Here is an 18133-nt window from a genome sequence, read left to right on the forward strand (position 1 = left end):
TTGTGGCTGCATATCTTAAAAAAAAATCTTACATTTCTTGATGAATTTCTCATGAAAAGTAGCTTTCTACCCTGATGTGGACACTTAAGTTTATCTAAAAGCTTCTAAAAATGAAAGTTCTTATCAAACATAATAGAAAGAAATTGTTCTGAGAAAATGCTCTATAGTTATTTCCATCTTTCCCTACCCAAACTTACTTTACTTCAGTGCAGGTCATAAAATTAGAACTAAAAACTAGTTTTAACATTTAACCTTTATGCTGCTTAGCAGTTATTTCTGAATTATTTCAGTGAACCTCTTCCCAATTAGACTTTGTTTTTCTTTTTCTTTCTCTACCCAGAATACAAAACCACTATCAGACAGAAGGAATACTAGCAGACACAATACTGGCAGCAGGTTGCTGCCCAGGAACAGTTTGCCATGGTCAATCCTTACAGGGGCTGGCATCCTCTATGATGTGTCACCTTCCTCACAGTGCATCCCTCACAGGCAAAATTCAAATAAATTTGGAAAAGAAAGGAAAAAACTATAGAGGCAGATTGAAATGAAGTCAGAATGTCTCCAAGGAGAAGAATCAGTAGCAAAGCGCTAAAAGGAGAAGATCATAATTTTCTGTTGAGTATTGTGAAAAAGTGCTTGTTTTCACATTATTTTTAATAATCCATTACAATTCTTTTGAAGTACAGGGAACTGAAAATGACTCCTGCTGTTCATTCTTTTCTTTCTCACACAGTACTAAAAAAGCAATCTGCTATTTATAAGGTTTTTCTGCTGAAAATGATAATTACAGTGAAAATGACTCATTATGCAATGGCAGAAGGAAAGAAGGTTGAAAATTATAATCTAATTGATGATTTACCTATCATTCAAAACAGGCTGAAGAATAATTTTTCCTATATATTGTTAAGTAGCATCCCTGAAGATCAACCCTACAGCAAAGCCTAACAATGATCATATAGCCCACGGAATTCAGAAATGGGCATACAATGAAACATGAAGTCAAGAGAACACATTTCCTGTGAACCCTACGGTGAAAAAATCCCAATTTTCTCATAATAAAAAAATAAATGCTTTGTATTCTCTGCTAAGAGGTCTCCAAAGGCTGTCCTGTTATTTTAATTAAGATTTGTGATTTTAAGATTGGCTAATGAAAGAATTTCAAAGGAATTGGGTAATGAGCACCCAAGGAAATTAAAAGTCACATGCACAGTTCCCTTAGATTCCACTTACAATTCTGGCTTATGTATAAACCATTCTAATTATTAGAGACATACAAAATTATTAAATTCATACAAAACCTATCATAATTAAGCGAAATAGATTAATCACGCCTTGATAAGAAATATTGGAAAAAGTTTAATAAAAACATAGAAACCAATAAACAAAATGAACGAACATGACTGAATAGAAGTTTCAATATGAAAGATCTTCTTTAATCTCAGCATATTTAGCTAGAAAGAGTCAAAGAAAGATACTTGTAAGATACCCTTCTCAGAAGGAAAGTGATGTTTGACCTAAATACTTTTGCAGTCTAGCAGGAAGAGGAGGAGATGGGGGAGGGAAATATGGTGACATTAAATTTGTGTATACTAATCTAGATAAAAACCAAGAGCATTTCTGTGTTACAAATCTTTCTCCTTCACTGAATTTTTGCACTTCATCAATACAGACCTTTATACAACTATGTCTTAGAGAAGACTAACAGTCTTGCAAACTTTTCCAATTCAACAGTTACATTGCTTCTCCTACCCTTTCCTCTCCACTTACATTTAATCCATCTTTCCTGTCTTCTTAACCATAATCACAGGTCCAGCAAGACAATTTCACCTTTTTTGCTCATGTCAGAACCATGATCTAAGTCCTGGTTGAAACTACTTTTAAATATAAAGTTTTTTCACCCACATGCACCATATCAGTATTATAATTTAAATGCACAGAATACCACTAATCCTTTTCTGCAAATACTTCTGTCTCTAAATCAATCATTACAACAATATCTGTTGTGGATTATACTGGAGGTTTGTGTAGCTCTGGAACATTCAGTACAGGTACACAGAGGTCCTATTTTTGAGTTCATAACATCAGGCCCAATATACATATTACAGTCACTGACCAGAAGGGCCATTTGGCTGTGCTCATCCTCAATTCAGATTCTGCTGCCTCCAAAGAACTTCCCTGTGACTTGTACAAAACTGCAGGGGAGATCCTCTTTAGTAAATTAATACTGAATTTACTAATTTTTTTTGCCTCTGAATTAGTCAAGTAACGTAAAATACAAATGCCTGAGGGAGTTGATTTTATCTACTGTCTCACAGCACTTTGATGCCAAGCTTTCACAGTTGTCATCTAGTAACCAGAGATATCATGTTGTTCCCTAGCATCTGTGTTGTTCTTTATCACATGCCTCAATGACAGGTCCAGGTAGGGGGGGGGGGGGCCCACCCGAAATCACACTACCAGCAAACAAGTTAATAATTTTTATGTGTTCTGATGCACCATCATTTCTTTGCAAAACACAACCACTTTATCAGAGCTGAATCCCACATCTGAATGACATTATTGACATTATAGGAATGCGCCGCACATACCAGTTTTCTTCAGAAATATTATGCCATATGGGCCACATATGAAGGAGTAGAAGGATTTATAGTAACATTTTAAAATGTTATCTTTGCTGATCCCAAGGCACAGTAGGAATTTAAGACACACTGATTAGATACTAGAAAGGAAAATGGTTAAATATATGTCAAAAGGTTGGACATTTACCCTAAGAAGTCATCCCACATCATGCCACCTTCAAAATTGTCTGTTTGAATAAAGGATTCCATGACATATGCAGTGAGACATCACTGGTAACTCACGATAGCCCGAGAAACATCATTCTTCCCACAAAGTGGAAAAGGCTTAAATTCACATTCTGTTTATTATTTCTTCATTTTAACTTCGTTGCTTTTTGGTCAAAAACATAGCAGATATTTCTCTGAACAAGAAGGTGAAATAAAACAGGGTCTTTATGTTACCTCAGAACCATTTTTTCCAAAATATTAAAACCAGCTTCTACTCTAATTAGAAAAAACTGCTGATCCTAATTTTTTTTTTCCCCAAAGAAGCAAAGTGTCAAGCTGTTCTGTTAAAACATAAAAAAGGAAACACTTTTAGCATCAAGATACAGCTTTTCACTTTACCACTGATAATATTAGAATATTATTTTTCTGTAGTTTCATTTTGGGGGGTTGGGTTGGGTTTTTTTAATACTAAAACCAAATTAAACTAAAACTTGGAACTATGGCATTAAGGGTGACAAAATAAATGGAGGAAAGAGAGAGAAATCAGGGAGTTTTTCAGTGTCCCAATGGAGTAAAATCACTGCCTTTGGTCTGGATATCCACTTATTTGTGCTAATGAGTGGTAGGGACTGGCTGTTTCACATAATAGGAAAAAGGCTTGTTTTGCAGGGTTGTGCCAAGAATCCATCTGGGGACAATCACAGAGTTGCTTCATTCCCAGTGGAACATTCTGGCTCTGTCATGTTCTCCAGCAGAAAACTGCTCCTCCACAGGGGTGGAGATGATTAAGAACAAATGGAGGTAGGTATCTACACCTGAGCTTGTGTACTGAGAGAATGAAGCCATTCCAGGAAACAATTCCCCTCACCTCACTGCATGAACCCCAGCATGCATTCCATATTTAACAATTCATCTGGAGAATCTGATAAATCCAGAAGCATGAAAAAGGAAGTTGGGAACTAGCTGAAGTGACTAACTCTCATGTATGAATCTCATATTTGGCTGGAGAAAATCTTTCCTACAGGCAGAAAGCACCTGACCATTAGGAGTGCCATGGTGATAAGTTAAATTGATCTTTTAGCTCAATAAGAGCAATGGTGCACAAAAGCAGCAGAATACAGGTCTGAGATTGATTTGTTACCTTGCTTATTGTATCAGCTAGCAACAGAGACAGATGAGAGCCTGGAGTAATGTGAAATGGCCTGCAGTTACTACAAAACCAGGGCTTTTTAATTAAGTACTCCTTCAGCAGTTGATTACATGAAGAGCTGAATTCTCTGTTTCAATTCAGAACAATACTTTAATGTCTGTTTCTTGAAGAAAACATAGTCTTATTGCTTTTAGTATAAGTACTTTCATATTTTAAGTTCCATGCGCATTTTCTAGGATTTCATTGCAGTAGTGGCATGAAAAATTCAAATTCAATTTACATTGTAAATTTGCTGTCTGCTAATATGATTTTTTTAAATTTTATTTTTGCAGTAATGAAGGATATCGAACAAAACAAATTCTGCTTTTTTTTGTTCTATATCAAACAAAAGAAAATATAAACACACAACCCTATCCCACCACCATCCCCAACTAGTGAAAGGAAAAGAGAGTCTTGAAGTGCTAGATTCTAAGGTTTCCTTCAACATTAAGAAATGATATCACCTGTTAGAGGGACTAGGCAAAATCAGACATTTTGTCCTTATCTTCTGCATACAAAATTCAGTTTAGTAGACACAAAAGGAGAATGTTGAAGAAGAGATGAGCCAAAGGGGACTCCAGGCAGCAGAAAACAGATCATGTTCCACAAAGGTAAAGAAGGTGGGGCAAGAGAAACAAATTCCAAGCACAGTGTTCCTCAGTCCTGAATCCCTCGCATAGTGCCAACTTTGCAAGACACAGTTCTATCTCCCACTACTTCTCTGCCTTCCCAGAACCAAAGGAACTTACTGTTTATATATCTTAAATCTAGTGACAGCACATGCCTAGTGCTGGGTCGCATGAAAAATAAAAACATGTGTAATGGTTAGGGGATATAGAAAATTTTTCAAGAACCCGGTGCTCCTGAATGAAAATATGGCTTTAAGCCTTTCTTACAATGTTTTTATAAATTTTCTCTTTCAGTTGTAAGCAGCTCTACATTGCACAAAATTTAAATGTTGTACTGGAGTGAGTTAAGATGTTTGTCTCCTTACATTTGAATAAAGTACTTATTTGAATGGTTTTCATTACTTAACGTGAGTGTTATAAAACAATATCTACACGTAAATCAACAAAGAACTCACCATGAAAGCTTCTCTAAATGCAAAAAAATTATTATAGTATTCTACTGGGAAAAGAGAAAACAGAATTCCAAGAATTCTGCTTACTGCAGTAGAGCTAAGTTACTAGAAACTACTTATTATAAAGCTTATACTACAGTTTAAAAAAGCTTGTGACATTTTTTTAAACAATCCCTTCATGAAAAAGGATGATAATGACACTGCTGGCTGTTCTGCCTCAAGAGGGAATTGTCCATCTGCTAGCAAACCTCTGAATCTATATCATTATTAAGATGTGTTTATAGAAGCATCAGAGTACCCTTGGCACACTGAGAAAACAATAGGGCACATTTCAAGATCACAGATTTTTTTAGTTTAAATTCTGGGGTAATTTTCCACATAAAAGAACTGTGTTTCAAGATCAGCTTCATTAGGAAGGTCTGCTGGGATCTGATGTTTTTATTTTCTTACAGAAGAAAACTTATTTCTTGAAGAAGAGCTCCATCTTCTCACCCATTAAATGAGCAAATATACAATTGTTCCCCCTAGTTTTAATTTGCATTTTATGATTACAACTAGGTTAGAATTTTATACATTGCATCATTATTTAGAAAAAAGCTGCTTTTATATTTCCCACAATTTCTGAATAAAACCAAAGCCAGTCTTATATTTCCTGTTACTACTTCTAATAACATATATCAATAATGGTACAAAAATAAAGCCCCCTAAAACTTGTGTAACTGTCTTAACAGATCCTCACAACTATTTAGAACTAAAATAAGTCAAAATTTTAACAGGATTTCTTCACTCTTTAAAGCAAATCAGAGGTGAAGTGGGAGGGGTACAAAGCAGGGAATAAATCCATTATTTCCTTCATTTAAAGCATGTTTCATTGACAAGGTTGAACACAGAATCTATATTTGAGAATAGCATTTATATAAAGTGACAAAATTATTTGTCTTGGAAGGGACCTTTGCAGATCATCTTGTCAGCTACTGCTCAAATGTGGCCAAATTCAGAGTCACATCAGGTCACACAAGGCCCTATGCAGTTTTGTGATGAATATCTCCAAGGATGGACAATCTTTGACATCTCTGGACAGCCTGTTCCAGTGTTTCATTATGTTCATCATGCACATTTTTTCTCCTGATATGTCATCATAATTCCTTTTGCTGCAGCATGTGTCTGTTGTCTCTCATCCTTCTGCTGTGGACCTTTCAGAAGAGTCTGGCTCTATCTTCTGTACAGTCTCTCCCATCTCGTGGCTCTAGAGAGCAATCAAGTGCCTTCTGAGCTCTCTCCAGGCTGAGCAAGCCCAGTTCAGCCCCTCCTCATCCATCAAGTGCTCTCCTGCCCCGACCACATTGCTGGCTCTTCACTGGACTCCCTGCATGTCTTTCCTACACATTGGGCAGCCCAAACTAGACACATAACTCCAGATGCTGTCCCACAGGTTGATTAAAGAGGAATGATCACTTCCATGTGATGTTGGTGAGGGCCATATTAAATTCAGCCCAGAATCTAGTTAGGCATTATTATACTGGCTGGGCACACACAGAACTCATGAGGGTTAAGGGAGTTTTTACACTTTCCAGCACAGCAGGATTTTCCCATGTCTCTGTGGACAGCGCACAGCTGTAAAAGTCTTTCCATACCCATGGTGTGTTTGTAGAGTGCAGCAAGGTCTCTGAGCTGCACATACTGGTGGAATGAAAACACAAAATGAAAGATTGATTTGGATTAAAAAAAGTAGGTCAGGTAAGGTCCAGTGTTGATGGTAATTTGTACTTATAAGATAGAGCAGACTCAGAAATTTAAAAAAATTAAAAAAAAAAAAAATCGCTACTGAAAAAATGCAGCCCTAGAGAAAAGTTTGTGCTTCTAATACTCAGTGTATCAATGCAAACAAAAATGAGTTGCTACACTCTTATCCTTTCCCTGCTAATGAGGATGCCAGTTGTATTAATCATGATAATTTATCTTTGTAGAGAACTGGAAAAAAACCCCTCGAATTATTTCACAATAGGCCAATAAAAGCAAAGAGAGGAATGCTATCTTTAGGCACAACTGTTGTATTGTTTTTTGTTTGGATGGTGATATAGAGCCTGACTGAAAACTGACTGAAAAATGATGAAAGTATCTATTTTACTTTAATGAGTTTAGAATCAGATCCTTAGAGGTACAACTTTTATGCATGTCCTAGTAATTAACATTAGAGTGAAATAAAGAAATAGCTGTTAATAATACTTCAAAAAAACCAGTGTTTAGACTTTTTTTTTTATTATTGCAGAAAACAAATATACTCTCTAACACACTGTAATGAGGTGGCCAAGCTAGTTTAAAATATCAGCTGTCTTTTTGTTCAACAAAGTATTAAAAAAAGAGTCTCCTGACACATATTCTATATCCCTTGAGGTCCAATTTTCAGATTAATAGACCCTTTTTTCTTCCCTTTCCCTTTAAAGACTCTGATTTCCAGCCCTCTAGAGCATCCTACTGCATTTTCTAACCTTTAGAAACAAGCTTGAAGGCTGACAGACATTTTTTCATTTTTCTCTATTCTGCAAAAAAGCAAAAGCCTTTCAGGACTACAAATCTCGTAGTTTTAAAAATACAATAAATTATTATATTTAGAAATCTGTTCATTTATGGGTTTTTTTAATTCACTTTAAAAACTGAAACCACATTTTCAGTACTTTCATAAATTAGAATTAATTTTAGAAGTCTAACAGCACGACAGTATAAAATAAGAATTCCACTAGAGATCCCATATTAAATACAACACCACCACTCTGAAATACGCATAAAATAATGATAGTGTCTTCTGAGCAGTTATATTGTATGGTGAATTTCACAGAGGTAAGGGAGGTTTTGCACACCATTTAAACCATAAAATCATGTGTGGGGTTATGGTATCAGAGAGGATGCACAAAAATGCCCGTGAATCATCCAACATGCTGCAGAATCAGTTTCGGCTTCAGCCCTGCTTTATCAGGACAGTTTATCCTGGTCCAACAGTGACCCAGGAAATGTCTGCAGCTGTGTATTCATATGGAAAAAGAAGATCCTAGAAGCTTTGAAAAACAACCCTCAAAGCATTATGAAAGCACAGAGCGAGGGATGGGGCAAATGTGCTCTTCAAGTTTGATTCAGAAAGTGTGAATGTAAATTCCCAACTTACTGGCACCACACTTGCATTTTGGACTAGCAAACTTTTCTCTTTAAGCACATCACATGAACTGGAAATGTTCAGCTCCAAATGTAAAATCTTATGTTCTTCAACAGTACATTACCTGAAGATGTGCTACATGGGTCTTTTCATGCATTTTTCACTAAAATGAAACTTCTGCAAAACTCTTTTTTGGAAACTGTACCTTCAAGTACAGTATCCAAAAGGGTGAAGACTCCACCTTGCCTATAGCTTACACTTCTGGCATAAGCTACATGGACAGATGCAAAAGTCTCTGTCTGTAACCACAACTTTTCATTCAACAGAGGCATATTTCGAGTACACTGATTCATACTCAGTAATGGAGAACTGCAAATTTTGATTTGGAACTTACAGTTGCTTCTGTAATAACAGGATATAAATTTGGAACACTATATTTTTATTTCCACAAAAATGTACGTTGGAAAACAGTTTGGACAAAAAATGTCTCATTTTTCTGATCTATCTCAATATTAATTGTAAGGTTGCATATGAAAATACACATTTAAGTTGTATACTAAAAGGCATGGTATGTAACCATGGGAAAGGATAGATAAAATGCTCTGACAAGAGGAATGTAAGTTAAGCCCACTCTTTTTTTGGCACAGTTTATAAACAAATAATTTTTCCTTAACTGATATTTTACCATCCAACATCTGGAAAAGGTGCACAACTATTGAAATTTACAATTAAAAGTGAAAAGATTTCCTCATTCTAGTTTTGTTCATTTCTCTGACAGATAATCAAACCTACTTTTTTTTTTAATAGTGACAGATTAATTAGACAGAAATAAGTTCTCTACATCTTTCTGGATGACTACTCTTGGATGATACAAATCATTACCTGAAAGTATCTTTTCCACTTCTTTACTTAAAAGTCTCAGTAACTAGGTTAGCCTCACTCTACATAAATACTTTTTTATCAGATTAGTCCCCTCCCCTGCACCTAAAACTGAAGATTCAACCTATTCAACTCTTAGAATCAATAAATAAAATCAGGCATTGAAAATTTTAGTCCCATTCTTTACTAATCTTACTTATTATAATACTTTTTACTACATAAAAATCTATGTACATCCAGTGCAATAAAAAGCCATGCTTTCAACTACATGTATTAAAAAAAGTTTGGATGGACAGCATACCTTGGCAAAATCCATGGACAGAATTCAAAATTTAAGGAGATTGTAGTACCTGATATCTTTGAACAGCATTGTTAATTAACTTCAAGCTTTGCACAGGCTCCATGATTCACTACTTCCAGCAGAAATCTATTCCTGCTGAAAACCTTTCCCAAAGCAGAGTTTCTGAGTAAAGGCTTGTTGGCATCTTAAGTAAGGTTTCCATTTTTCTAAAATGTAACAAAATGGAGTTTGTCATCCTGTTCCTCACAATTTTCTCTTTTATGAAGAACCCCCACCTGACCTTCAAATATAAAGCATGTTGATTGTTTCAAAGTAAGGACAGTAAAATGAAGTAACTGGGTAAACCATATTCTGTCACGTTCCTCACCTCCTTACATTGCGGCATATTATATATCCACAGTCTTTCCCATGAAATTTATTTGCTTTATTTCTTGTCTAAAGAAGCAACATGAGTCTCTTGTCAGCCTGCTTTACATTTCTTTGTTTAAGGATCAAATCCTACAAAACATCAGTCTTCAAGCAGATGAGAAAAATGTAATAATTTTCCTTTAATGCAAACACAGATGATACTAATGCTAGTATTAGATATCTTTATACACACTTTTTAGTATCTTCTAGTTTAATTTTACAGAGTTTAACAAGATACACACAATCATAAATGACTAAAAATATGTAATACATTTGATTGAAGTATATCACTCATTTGACTGAAAGATTAGCTATAGATATTTGAAATCACTAGTCACTATGCTGCTCTTTTAGTATACTGCTTTTACTATATATTCTGTGCACCACTCAGGAGAATTTAATTTGTATTGTTTCTTTCATTAAAGGGAAGCTGCCACTAAAACAAGCCTTTTTTTCTAAACAGTTGTCTTTTTTGAGTTTTATTGTCCCATAATTAACCAGTGTAGTGCTGTTCGCGCAAGAGTGCCAATTCACTGAGATCAGCTCCAAGCAAAGTTCAAGTGAGGGCTAACGATGTCTTAAACTTTTATGGAGGAAAAATATGGCAAAGTTAGTGGCTGTAATCCTGTGATACAATCAGATTGAAGTGAACTTAACCAAAATGCCCTCAGAGATGGAGCTTCAACATTACATGCTGCTATGAGAGAAAGGACAACCTAAGGTCACTTATTTTCACCTGGGTGATTTGGAAAACGACCTCTAACATTCATTGTTAGGATGTGGGATTTCTTTGCTTCTAAAATGCTTGCTTTGACATTGCAGTTTCTCATTAGAAAAGTGTCTCTCTGCTTTGGATGAAATATGAAATGGAAACAAAATCCCAGAACAGTAAGAGTTTGGTAACACAACAACAGGATGAGCTGTTTGAAGTGTTCTAAATTCTGGGTGAGGAGATAGAGATGTATTATAATAAAACAGCTTTCTTGAAGCATGTATCTCTGTAATGATGAATTTTTATAAGGCAAGTAGTTGGCTGTGTTTAGATGGTATTTTACACCTGAAGTCAAAAAACTGATTTAAAAAAACAGGTCACTCTACAAAGATGGAACTTCCATTAAATCTTACTGAGATTCCTCTAAATATGCAATAAACTCTCCAAGTAAACCACAATGCAGAATGGTGACTTTCAATGACTTTTAAATCACAACCACAGGAAAAAAATCCCTATAATCTTCTACAGGATATACAGATCAGGGGAGGTAAGCACTACTTTCAGATTTCCAACTTAGATCATATCTGGCGTGACTTTTCAGATTAGTCAAGTACCCACACGTCCAACTTCATCAGCTCACAGACTGCTGCAGACACTCCACACATTAGAAATCAGGGTAGGGTTGGTTTTATATGAGAAACCTAAAAAATGCTTTGTCAGTTTTGAAAATTCTTTATGCTCATCCCACCTAATAATCCAGTCATAGATTTACAAGAAGAATGAAATATTTCATGACATTCATTTCCATGTATTAAGTGATAGTAAGATGATCATTAGAGAAGAGGGAGACAGTTAACAGAACTGCAGTCTATATATAGACATTGGTTCTTCCACTTCATCAGAGAATATATTAAATGTCACATTCTGTTGCACAGCCAATTAGAGAGGTAAGCATGACAAAAAAGAGTTTTCCTGCTGGTTTGTTACCAGCACAGCATGGTATCAAAAAACAGAGACAGGGCTCCCTAGCCAGGAACAGACTGCAGCAGTGCTAAAATACTTTAGCCTTGAACTAAGATGAAATGCAAATACAAAGCAGTTCATTTTAAAACATGTTTAACATTAACTGAAATTCTGAAGAGTTAATAATTTGGTCTCATATTTAAGTAAATACATCTGCAGCAGGAAGCACACTATGGATTTTGCCTGCCAGAATAATATGCTAAAGTGAAGTATAAGTAAGAAAACTGAATAATGCTGAACCAAGTATTTGACAATATAAAATTTTAAAACCAAAATTATTCTGAAAAACATCAAAAGATAATGTGTAAACAAGTCTTCTTTGGCCCTCAACCTTTTCAAATGATGTAACAACTATTTTAACCTAATGCTCTGTGTAGATGGCACTGGAATTATCACTTATTATATCTATTCTGTTTTAAGGATTCTTTAATTAATGAAGCAGTATATAATTCTACTTAGTAAACATTATCATCATTAATCAAGATGAAACTAATATTTTCTTCATCTAGATGGTAAAGCAAGCCAAATTTCTCAAAAATGGAAAGTTTAAAACACTGGGGGAAAAAAGGAAATATAAGAAAAGAACCAGAATGAATCACATGAGACATCAGCATATTTTCTTATAAAATGTCTCAGTAGAGTCTCGATAACATGTATACATTTTTTCTCCCTCTATTTCTAGCTTAAGCAAAGAAAAAGAATGTCAATATCTTCCTTAAAATAAATTAGATTCTTTCTTTTATGAGGAGGAAGATGACGACAAAAAACAAGAGAATCATATAATAGGGAGTCCTAAACTCAGTTTAGAACTGAACTGAATGGAAATTTAGCACTGAAAAGTTTTGCACAGGCAGGGCAAATCTTTTATATTGAACAATGCTTAATTTAGAAGGCAGGTGATTACTTCAGAGCTGTATAAAACAAAATTACTTTTATTGCTACTGAGTAGCTAAAATTTAGCCCTTTCTTCTCCTAAAACATGTATTTCCGTATTTTTCTGTGTTTTCAAAGGTAAGTGATGCAGTGATGCAGTTTTGCTGACAAAACAGTTGCATTAATGAGCTGTTCTTTTCTTTAAGACAACTGAGGAGCCTTTGATAAACTGAAAGCAGCAGCATGTAAGGCTCTCAAAAAGTTATTAGAGAAGTAACATAAGAAAAAGTATGAATCAGGGTCCTCTTTTTCCGGGCAACCTGGAACTTACTATGCAAGTCCTTCAATCTCATAAGGTTTATATTTCAACCATTGGCTTGCATACTCTTACAGCACAAGTAATAGAAAGATAGAGAAATCTGCTTCAAATACCAGACAAAATAGTAAATACCTTTTCTTTTCTCCTCAATTAGTTATCTAAACATTTCATCCAATACTTGTGTTTATGGGATAAAGTAGCTGAAGTGACAACTGCATGTACTGTAATATTGCAACCTATCATCTCTCCTTTGTTCTTTGTTGAAAGGATTTAATACAGAATAAAGATCATGAGGCTTTCAACTTGAAAAATCAGTGTTTCTCATACCTTTTGTTTGATGATCATGTCGTTGATGTCATCAAGATCACCTACTTTCACTCTCTGAGATTTTATCTCTCGATCCAGTCGAGAAAGCCAGTCAGTGAGTTCTGCCCATGCCTTATTGAAGTCAGCCAAGGCTGGAACCTCCAAAAGCACAGAAGATGGCATTTCTGGTTTGAAGGTGGTGGTTTCCTTGGTTACCCTGGTTTGTGTATCCACAGCAACAGTTTCACCAGGAGTTACTGAAAGAAAAAAAAAGCTAAAATTATTGAATAAATGAACAACGATAAATGTTTATTTCAGTATTTCAGAATTTATATTGTAGAAAGGGTAACACAGAAATAAGCCTATTTCTTTATATTATCTCTACTGAAAATATGAAAATCAAAACTAAAAGAAAATATGAGTTCATTTTTTTCCACAGGAGTTCTATTATAATATCTGCTTAACATCCAGCATTCTCAGCATATTCAAATTCCATCCTTAGAAGACCAGATGGACCTAGTAACACTAGCAAAGTTCACAGTGTAATAAAACCCCTCGCTAAAGGTCGCTGAAGCAGGAGTAATTTTCCAAAAATCTAGTAGTGTGGTCAGATCTCTCTAGACCAGAAGATAGATTGAAAAAAGTTGGTTGGACTATTCAATATATCACAGCATGACCATGTATTTAGAAACAAGTTTCCTCCACTGTGTCCAGGTCACTTTGTAGCTGTGAAATTGTCTGACCAACAATCTTCTCACTTACTGTTATCACCAAATGCTTCCCATAGGCCCTGTGGCCAATATGGAAACTTATACAACCAGAAATTCAGCCTTGACTAATTGGTTACCTTTCCAGTTCATAACTTGAAAGTATTATGTTCTATTATTTGGAGATTTTTGGATTTTTTTTTCCTTTTTTGGACTAAACAGACATATCTTCTTAGTGTCTTTTCCTGATCTATTAGCTATAGGTTCTAAATAATCTGTAAATTATTCATTGCTTGAAATGGGGAAGTACCCAACACTGAAGCACAGTTTCTGTCTCTGCAGCAAGAATGATGACAGGTGCCACAGACAGATAACACTGGACAGATAAGTGTGGAACAGGAAATCATTCAGAAGTTCAAGGCTGATCTTTTCGTCTTGGTTTTTGCTATGTACGAAGAGGTGGCTATGAACTGTTGGGCTCTTTTTGCCCTTCAGTTAATCATGCAAAAGCAGTTCCTCATGGACAATATTGTTGTGGATGAGGCCACACTAAATTGTATTTTGTTTTTTTTTTCTCATTTTTTAAAAAGGCCAACCAAAGAAGAAAAATATTAAAACAGAGAAAACAGAACACATGGCATTGCTTCACGGAGATTCTGTACTATTAGAAAAGAGACTAAGCACCTAGACTTCAGAATCTCTACCTGAATCAACTGTTGAAACAGCAATACGTAAACCAGGAAGGCTGAAATAAAAGCTCAGTGGAGTGTGTTCTACAATTTCTAGCATTGAACCACCAAATATTAATTTCTAAAGGATCTAGATGGGGTTTTTTTTTGCATTTTCCCCAGTTTTCTTACAGAGTAGAGAAAATCAGTTTCCTGCCCTCTTCCTGTGAGGTAGCTTGTCTTCAACAAAAACAAACCAAAACACCAAAACAGTGTAACCCCATGCACAGTAACTTTTTTGTTTTGGTTTGGTTTTTTCTTGCTATTACTTCTGGGAGGCTAATGGTTTTCCATTGGCATTCATGCCATTACAGCAAAGTCTGTTTGAAATCTGAAAACCCGGATAGCAGGTCAGGGTTCAACAATTTGTCCATAAAGCCAAGGCCTTATATTTCCTCTGTGACTTCAGAGATTCTTAGACAACAGGAAAACAAGAGTTTCTTAATTTGGCATTCATGAAGGTTAATCAGAAGTTGTCTTATCTCAAGAAAATTTCTCTCCTCACCAGCACTCAGGTAAATTGAAGAACAATTTTCTGAACTGGAACATCCATCAGTAGACTTAGGGTGTCTAAGAAGACTGCCTGGCATCTCTTTGCCCCTCACGTACTTTGGCCTGAGTACACAATCATATGTTCATTAATTAATAAGTATTTATTTAATTTTCCTCTAGTGACAGCTATTTCAGAACAGGGTGTTTCTAATGTTCTAAAGTTTATGGGTTTGCTGATCTGGATTTGCCATATGGGGTTGGTTTTTTTGTCCATTGGGCTGCTTTTTGTGTGGTTTTGTTTGATTATTTTTGTTTTTTTTTTCCTTGTAGTTCTTTTGCATCAAGAAACTTAAAATATTAGAAAAAGGTTGTGAGATACTAGCAGAAGGGCAACAGTCTAATATAATGTCTTCTCTAAAAACTTCAAGACCTACCAGTATCTATTATCATCTTCTAAGGGTGGTAATAATCTGTTCCACTTTGACTAACCACTAGAATATTTGAGTTATCAAATTATTTATAAAAATTACCTTTAGAAAGTGTTTGCACAGTGTTTCACTTCTGACACTTAGAACATACCTATCTCTTATTTCTCTCTGTTTATGCTTGCACAGAGATGACACAGTTCATTTAACAGAAGTGTATAAATGAGCGACTAAAATTAATAAAAAAATATAAATCAACATTAACTACACAATACGTAGCAACAGATCTCATTCTGAAAAAATTTATCCAGAACTGCACTGACAGATTCTGTGACTCAAAGGGGACAGTTTGTTCCTTTTCCTTTTGATGGGGTCTTTTTATTATTTTTTTTTTTCCCTCAGGAAAATTCATTTATAAATGCAGAACTGGAATTAAAATTCTTTTTTTTTTCGAATATCTGAGCAATAAATTCTATCCTACTGAAACACATCATAAAAAAATTAAGGACTTCATATTTCAACTTATTTAAAGGTTATAATGGTTCACATCTGTGATATGATAAACCAAAAAACCAAAAGGACAATTGGAATTGAAGTCATTACACCACTGAAGTATTAAGTTTTTAAGGTGATTTCTCATTAGCACTTTCTGCTCTTTAACAAAAAAGGGAACAACACAGAAAAATAATAGGAGAAAACTAAACCACAGAATAATAGGTGTGATTTTCAACTTGAACTTTGAAATATGCTGGATGAAATCAAGTGTATATTGGTAATTTTGCATCTTAAAAAGAATCTGTAATGTTAAACTTGAAGAGTGAAAATAATTGTAATGTATAATGAAATTGAAATTCAAATATTGAATGCAAACCCAAGTAAAACAGAATGAAACCAATTGCAAGGAAAAAAATTTCCCCCCTTCTTTTACTCTGATTAATTCAGTGTTGTGTTTCAAGAGAGGGTCAAACTGACAACTCAAAACAAATAAAACTCCTTATTCAGGTACTGAACAGGAACAGAACAGACAGGAAGAATGACAACACTTTCAACAGCTTCAAAGCCCTTCAAACACTCTCTTTCAAGCCACAGTCTTTAAGCAGAACTGCCTCAGTCCACAGGAACGTTCCTAAACCATCCTTCTGAATGCTTTTAGTGGTGCTTAAGTTGCAATTATGTAAGATAACTGCATCTACTAGGTCAAAGCTTTTTGACATAGAAGAAATAACATAATTACCGGATGTGGATTTTAATTCAGTTTGCATGTCTAAACTGAATGTTTTTAGTTCCATTGTTAACAGCACAAAGTAAGGGAGATGCCAGCCTTAAATCCTTCATGCAATGAATAACAGTAATATACACCCACTAAACTTCCTGATTTAGTCGAAACTCAGCTGCATTTTACTCTGACCAAGCAGAGGAAGAATACCTGTACCTTATGGCATACACTCAGATGACATCACTCAGTGAATTTTTTATAACACATGCAACACTGACTTCTTTAGTGGCAGGACAAATGAGTATTCTCTCAGTGGGAAAACCAGCAGTTTGCTGGCTGGGACATTGCACACCAGGAACGTTTGGCTTTTCCATGGGAAATCTCAGTGCCATTTTATGAGCACTTTATCCTTGTGAACTTGGAACAACTAAACTCCACAATAGCACACAGGTGAAGTTCTGTCAGCTACTAAAATGCATTTTTCTTTTTTTTTTTTTCTTATGCTGTGTCATTGCAACCACTTTTCTACAGGGTTAGACCATCCACGATCATATTCTTAAACTCCAAGCAGACTTCCTGGAGAGAGATCGGGAAAGACAGTTCTGAAACTGATTTATTTAGACTTGTTCCAGTGATAGATGAATTGTCTCATCTCTGTCTGTCCTTCAATGTCAAGGAAACAAAGTTAAGAGTACATTAAGTTCTCCCATTCAGTACAGCCCCTCCCTGCAAAATGCTCACTGCCAGTAACACTTTTTGCAGAGGGGCTACAGCTACCTGCCAGGTGTTCCAGGTCATAAAGGAGTTCTGAAAGGAAAATAGTGGCCAACAGAACTCTGATTAAATATTATAATATAAATTTATTACCTCAAAAAGCCCACCAACTTTGAAGTTTGAAAGCAAGGAATGTTTTTTTCTAGTGATCTGAACTCAGAATATCTAAGTCTTTATGTTGATCAAAAATTGTTGCCAACAAAATTCCACCCACAGCTCTAAATGTGGAAAATATGCATCCTTAGAGCATTGTATCTCAAAGCTAACATTTTCTTAACATTTTAGCCAGCTTTTAAAGACAAAAATCATGTTTCAAAGTGAGTCTTTCCTATTTTAATACAACACCAATGTTTGATTTTCTTAGCCTTGAATATTTAGTAAAAACAATTCCTAGAAAAAGAAGACTTGGTACCTGTATCAGGTATATTCATACACAGTAATTTTTATAGACTATAAATGGGTAAAAGTTTTATACTTAATTTCATGAACACTTAGGGAACATTCACATTATGTGTTACTGTCATCAGTTTAAAATACAAGTTAAATGCCTAGACTAACTTTTACTTCTAGAAGCTCTTTATGACTCCTAACAAATCATTATGGATTATATATAATTTTAATTACAGGTAAAAGAAAAGAAGCTGACAGTTTATGGGATTATTAATTAAAGTTTAGATCTAAAATAGTCTGTGCAATGGGATGGAGGGACTGAAACTAAAGACACCTTAGAGGTTCAAAAGAAAGTAGAAAGTCAAGGTTAAAATGC

General features: G+C 35.1%; 1 protein-coding gene across 9 annotated transcripts in view; it reads right to left on the reverse strand.

The window, feature by feature from the left end:
- Positions 1–18133, reverse strand: part of DMD (dystrophin) — a 1178400-nt gene that overhangs the window by 312326 nt on the left and 847941 nt on the right. For all 9 annotated transcript variants that reach the window (XM_010394528.4, XM_019282745.3, XM_039551931.1 and 6 more), the window contains one exon: positions 13047–13282. In XM_010394528.4, the coding sequence (XP_010392830.2) occupies positions 13047–13282 (236 nt within the window). The remainder of the gene's footprint in view (positions 1–13046; positions 13283–18133) is intronic.

This window comes from Corvus cornix, chromosome 1 (assembly GCF_000738735.6).
Source record: "Corvus cornix cornix isolate S_Up_H32 chromosome 1, ASM73873v5, whole genome shotgun sequence".
Taxonomy (NCBI): Eukaryota; Metazoa; Chordata; class Aves; order Passeriformes; family Corvidae; genus Corvus; species Corvus cornix.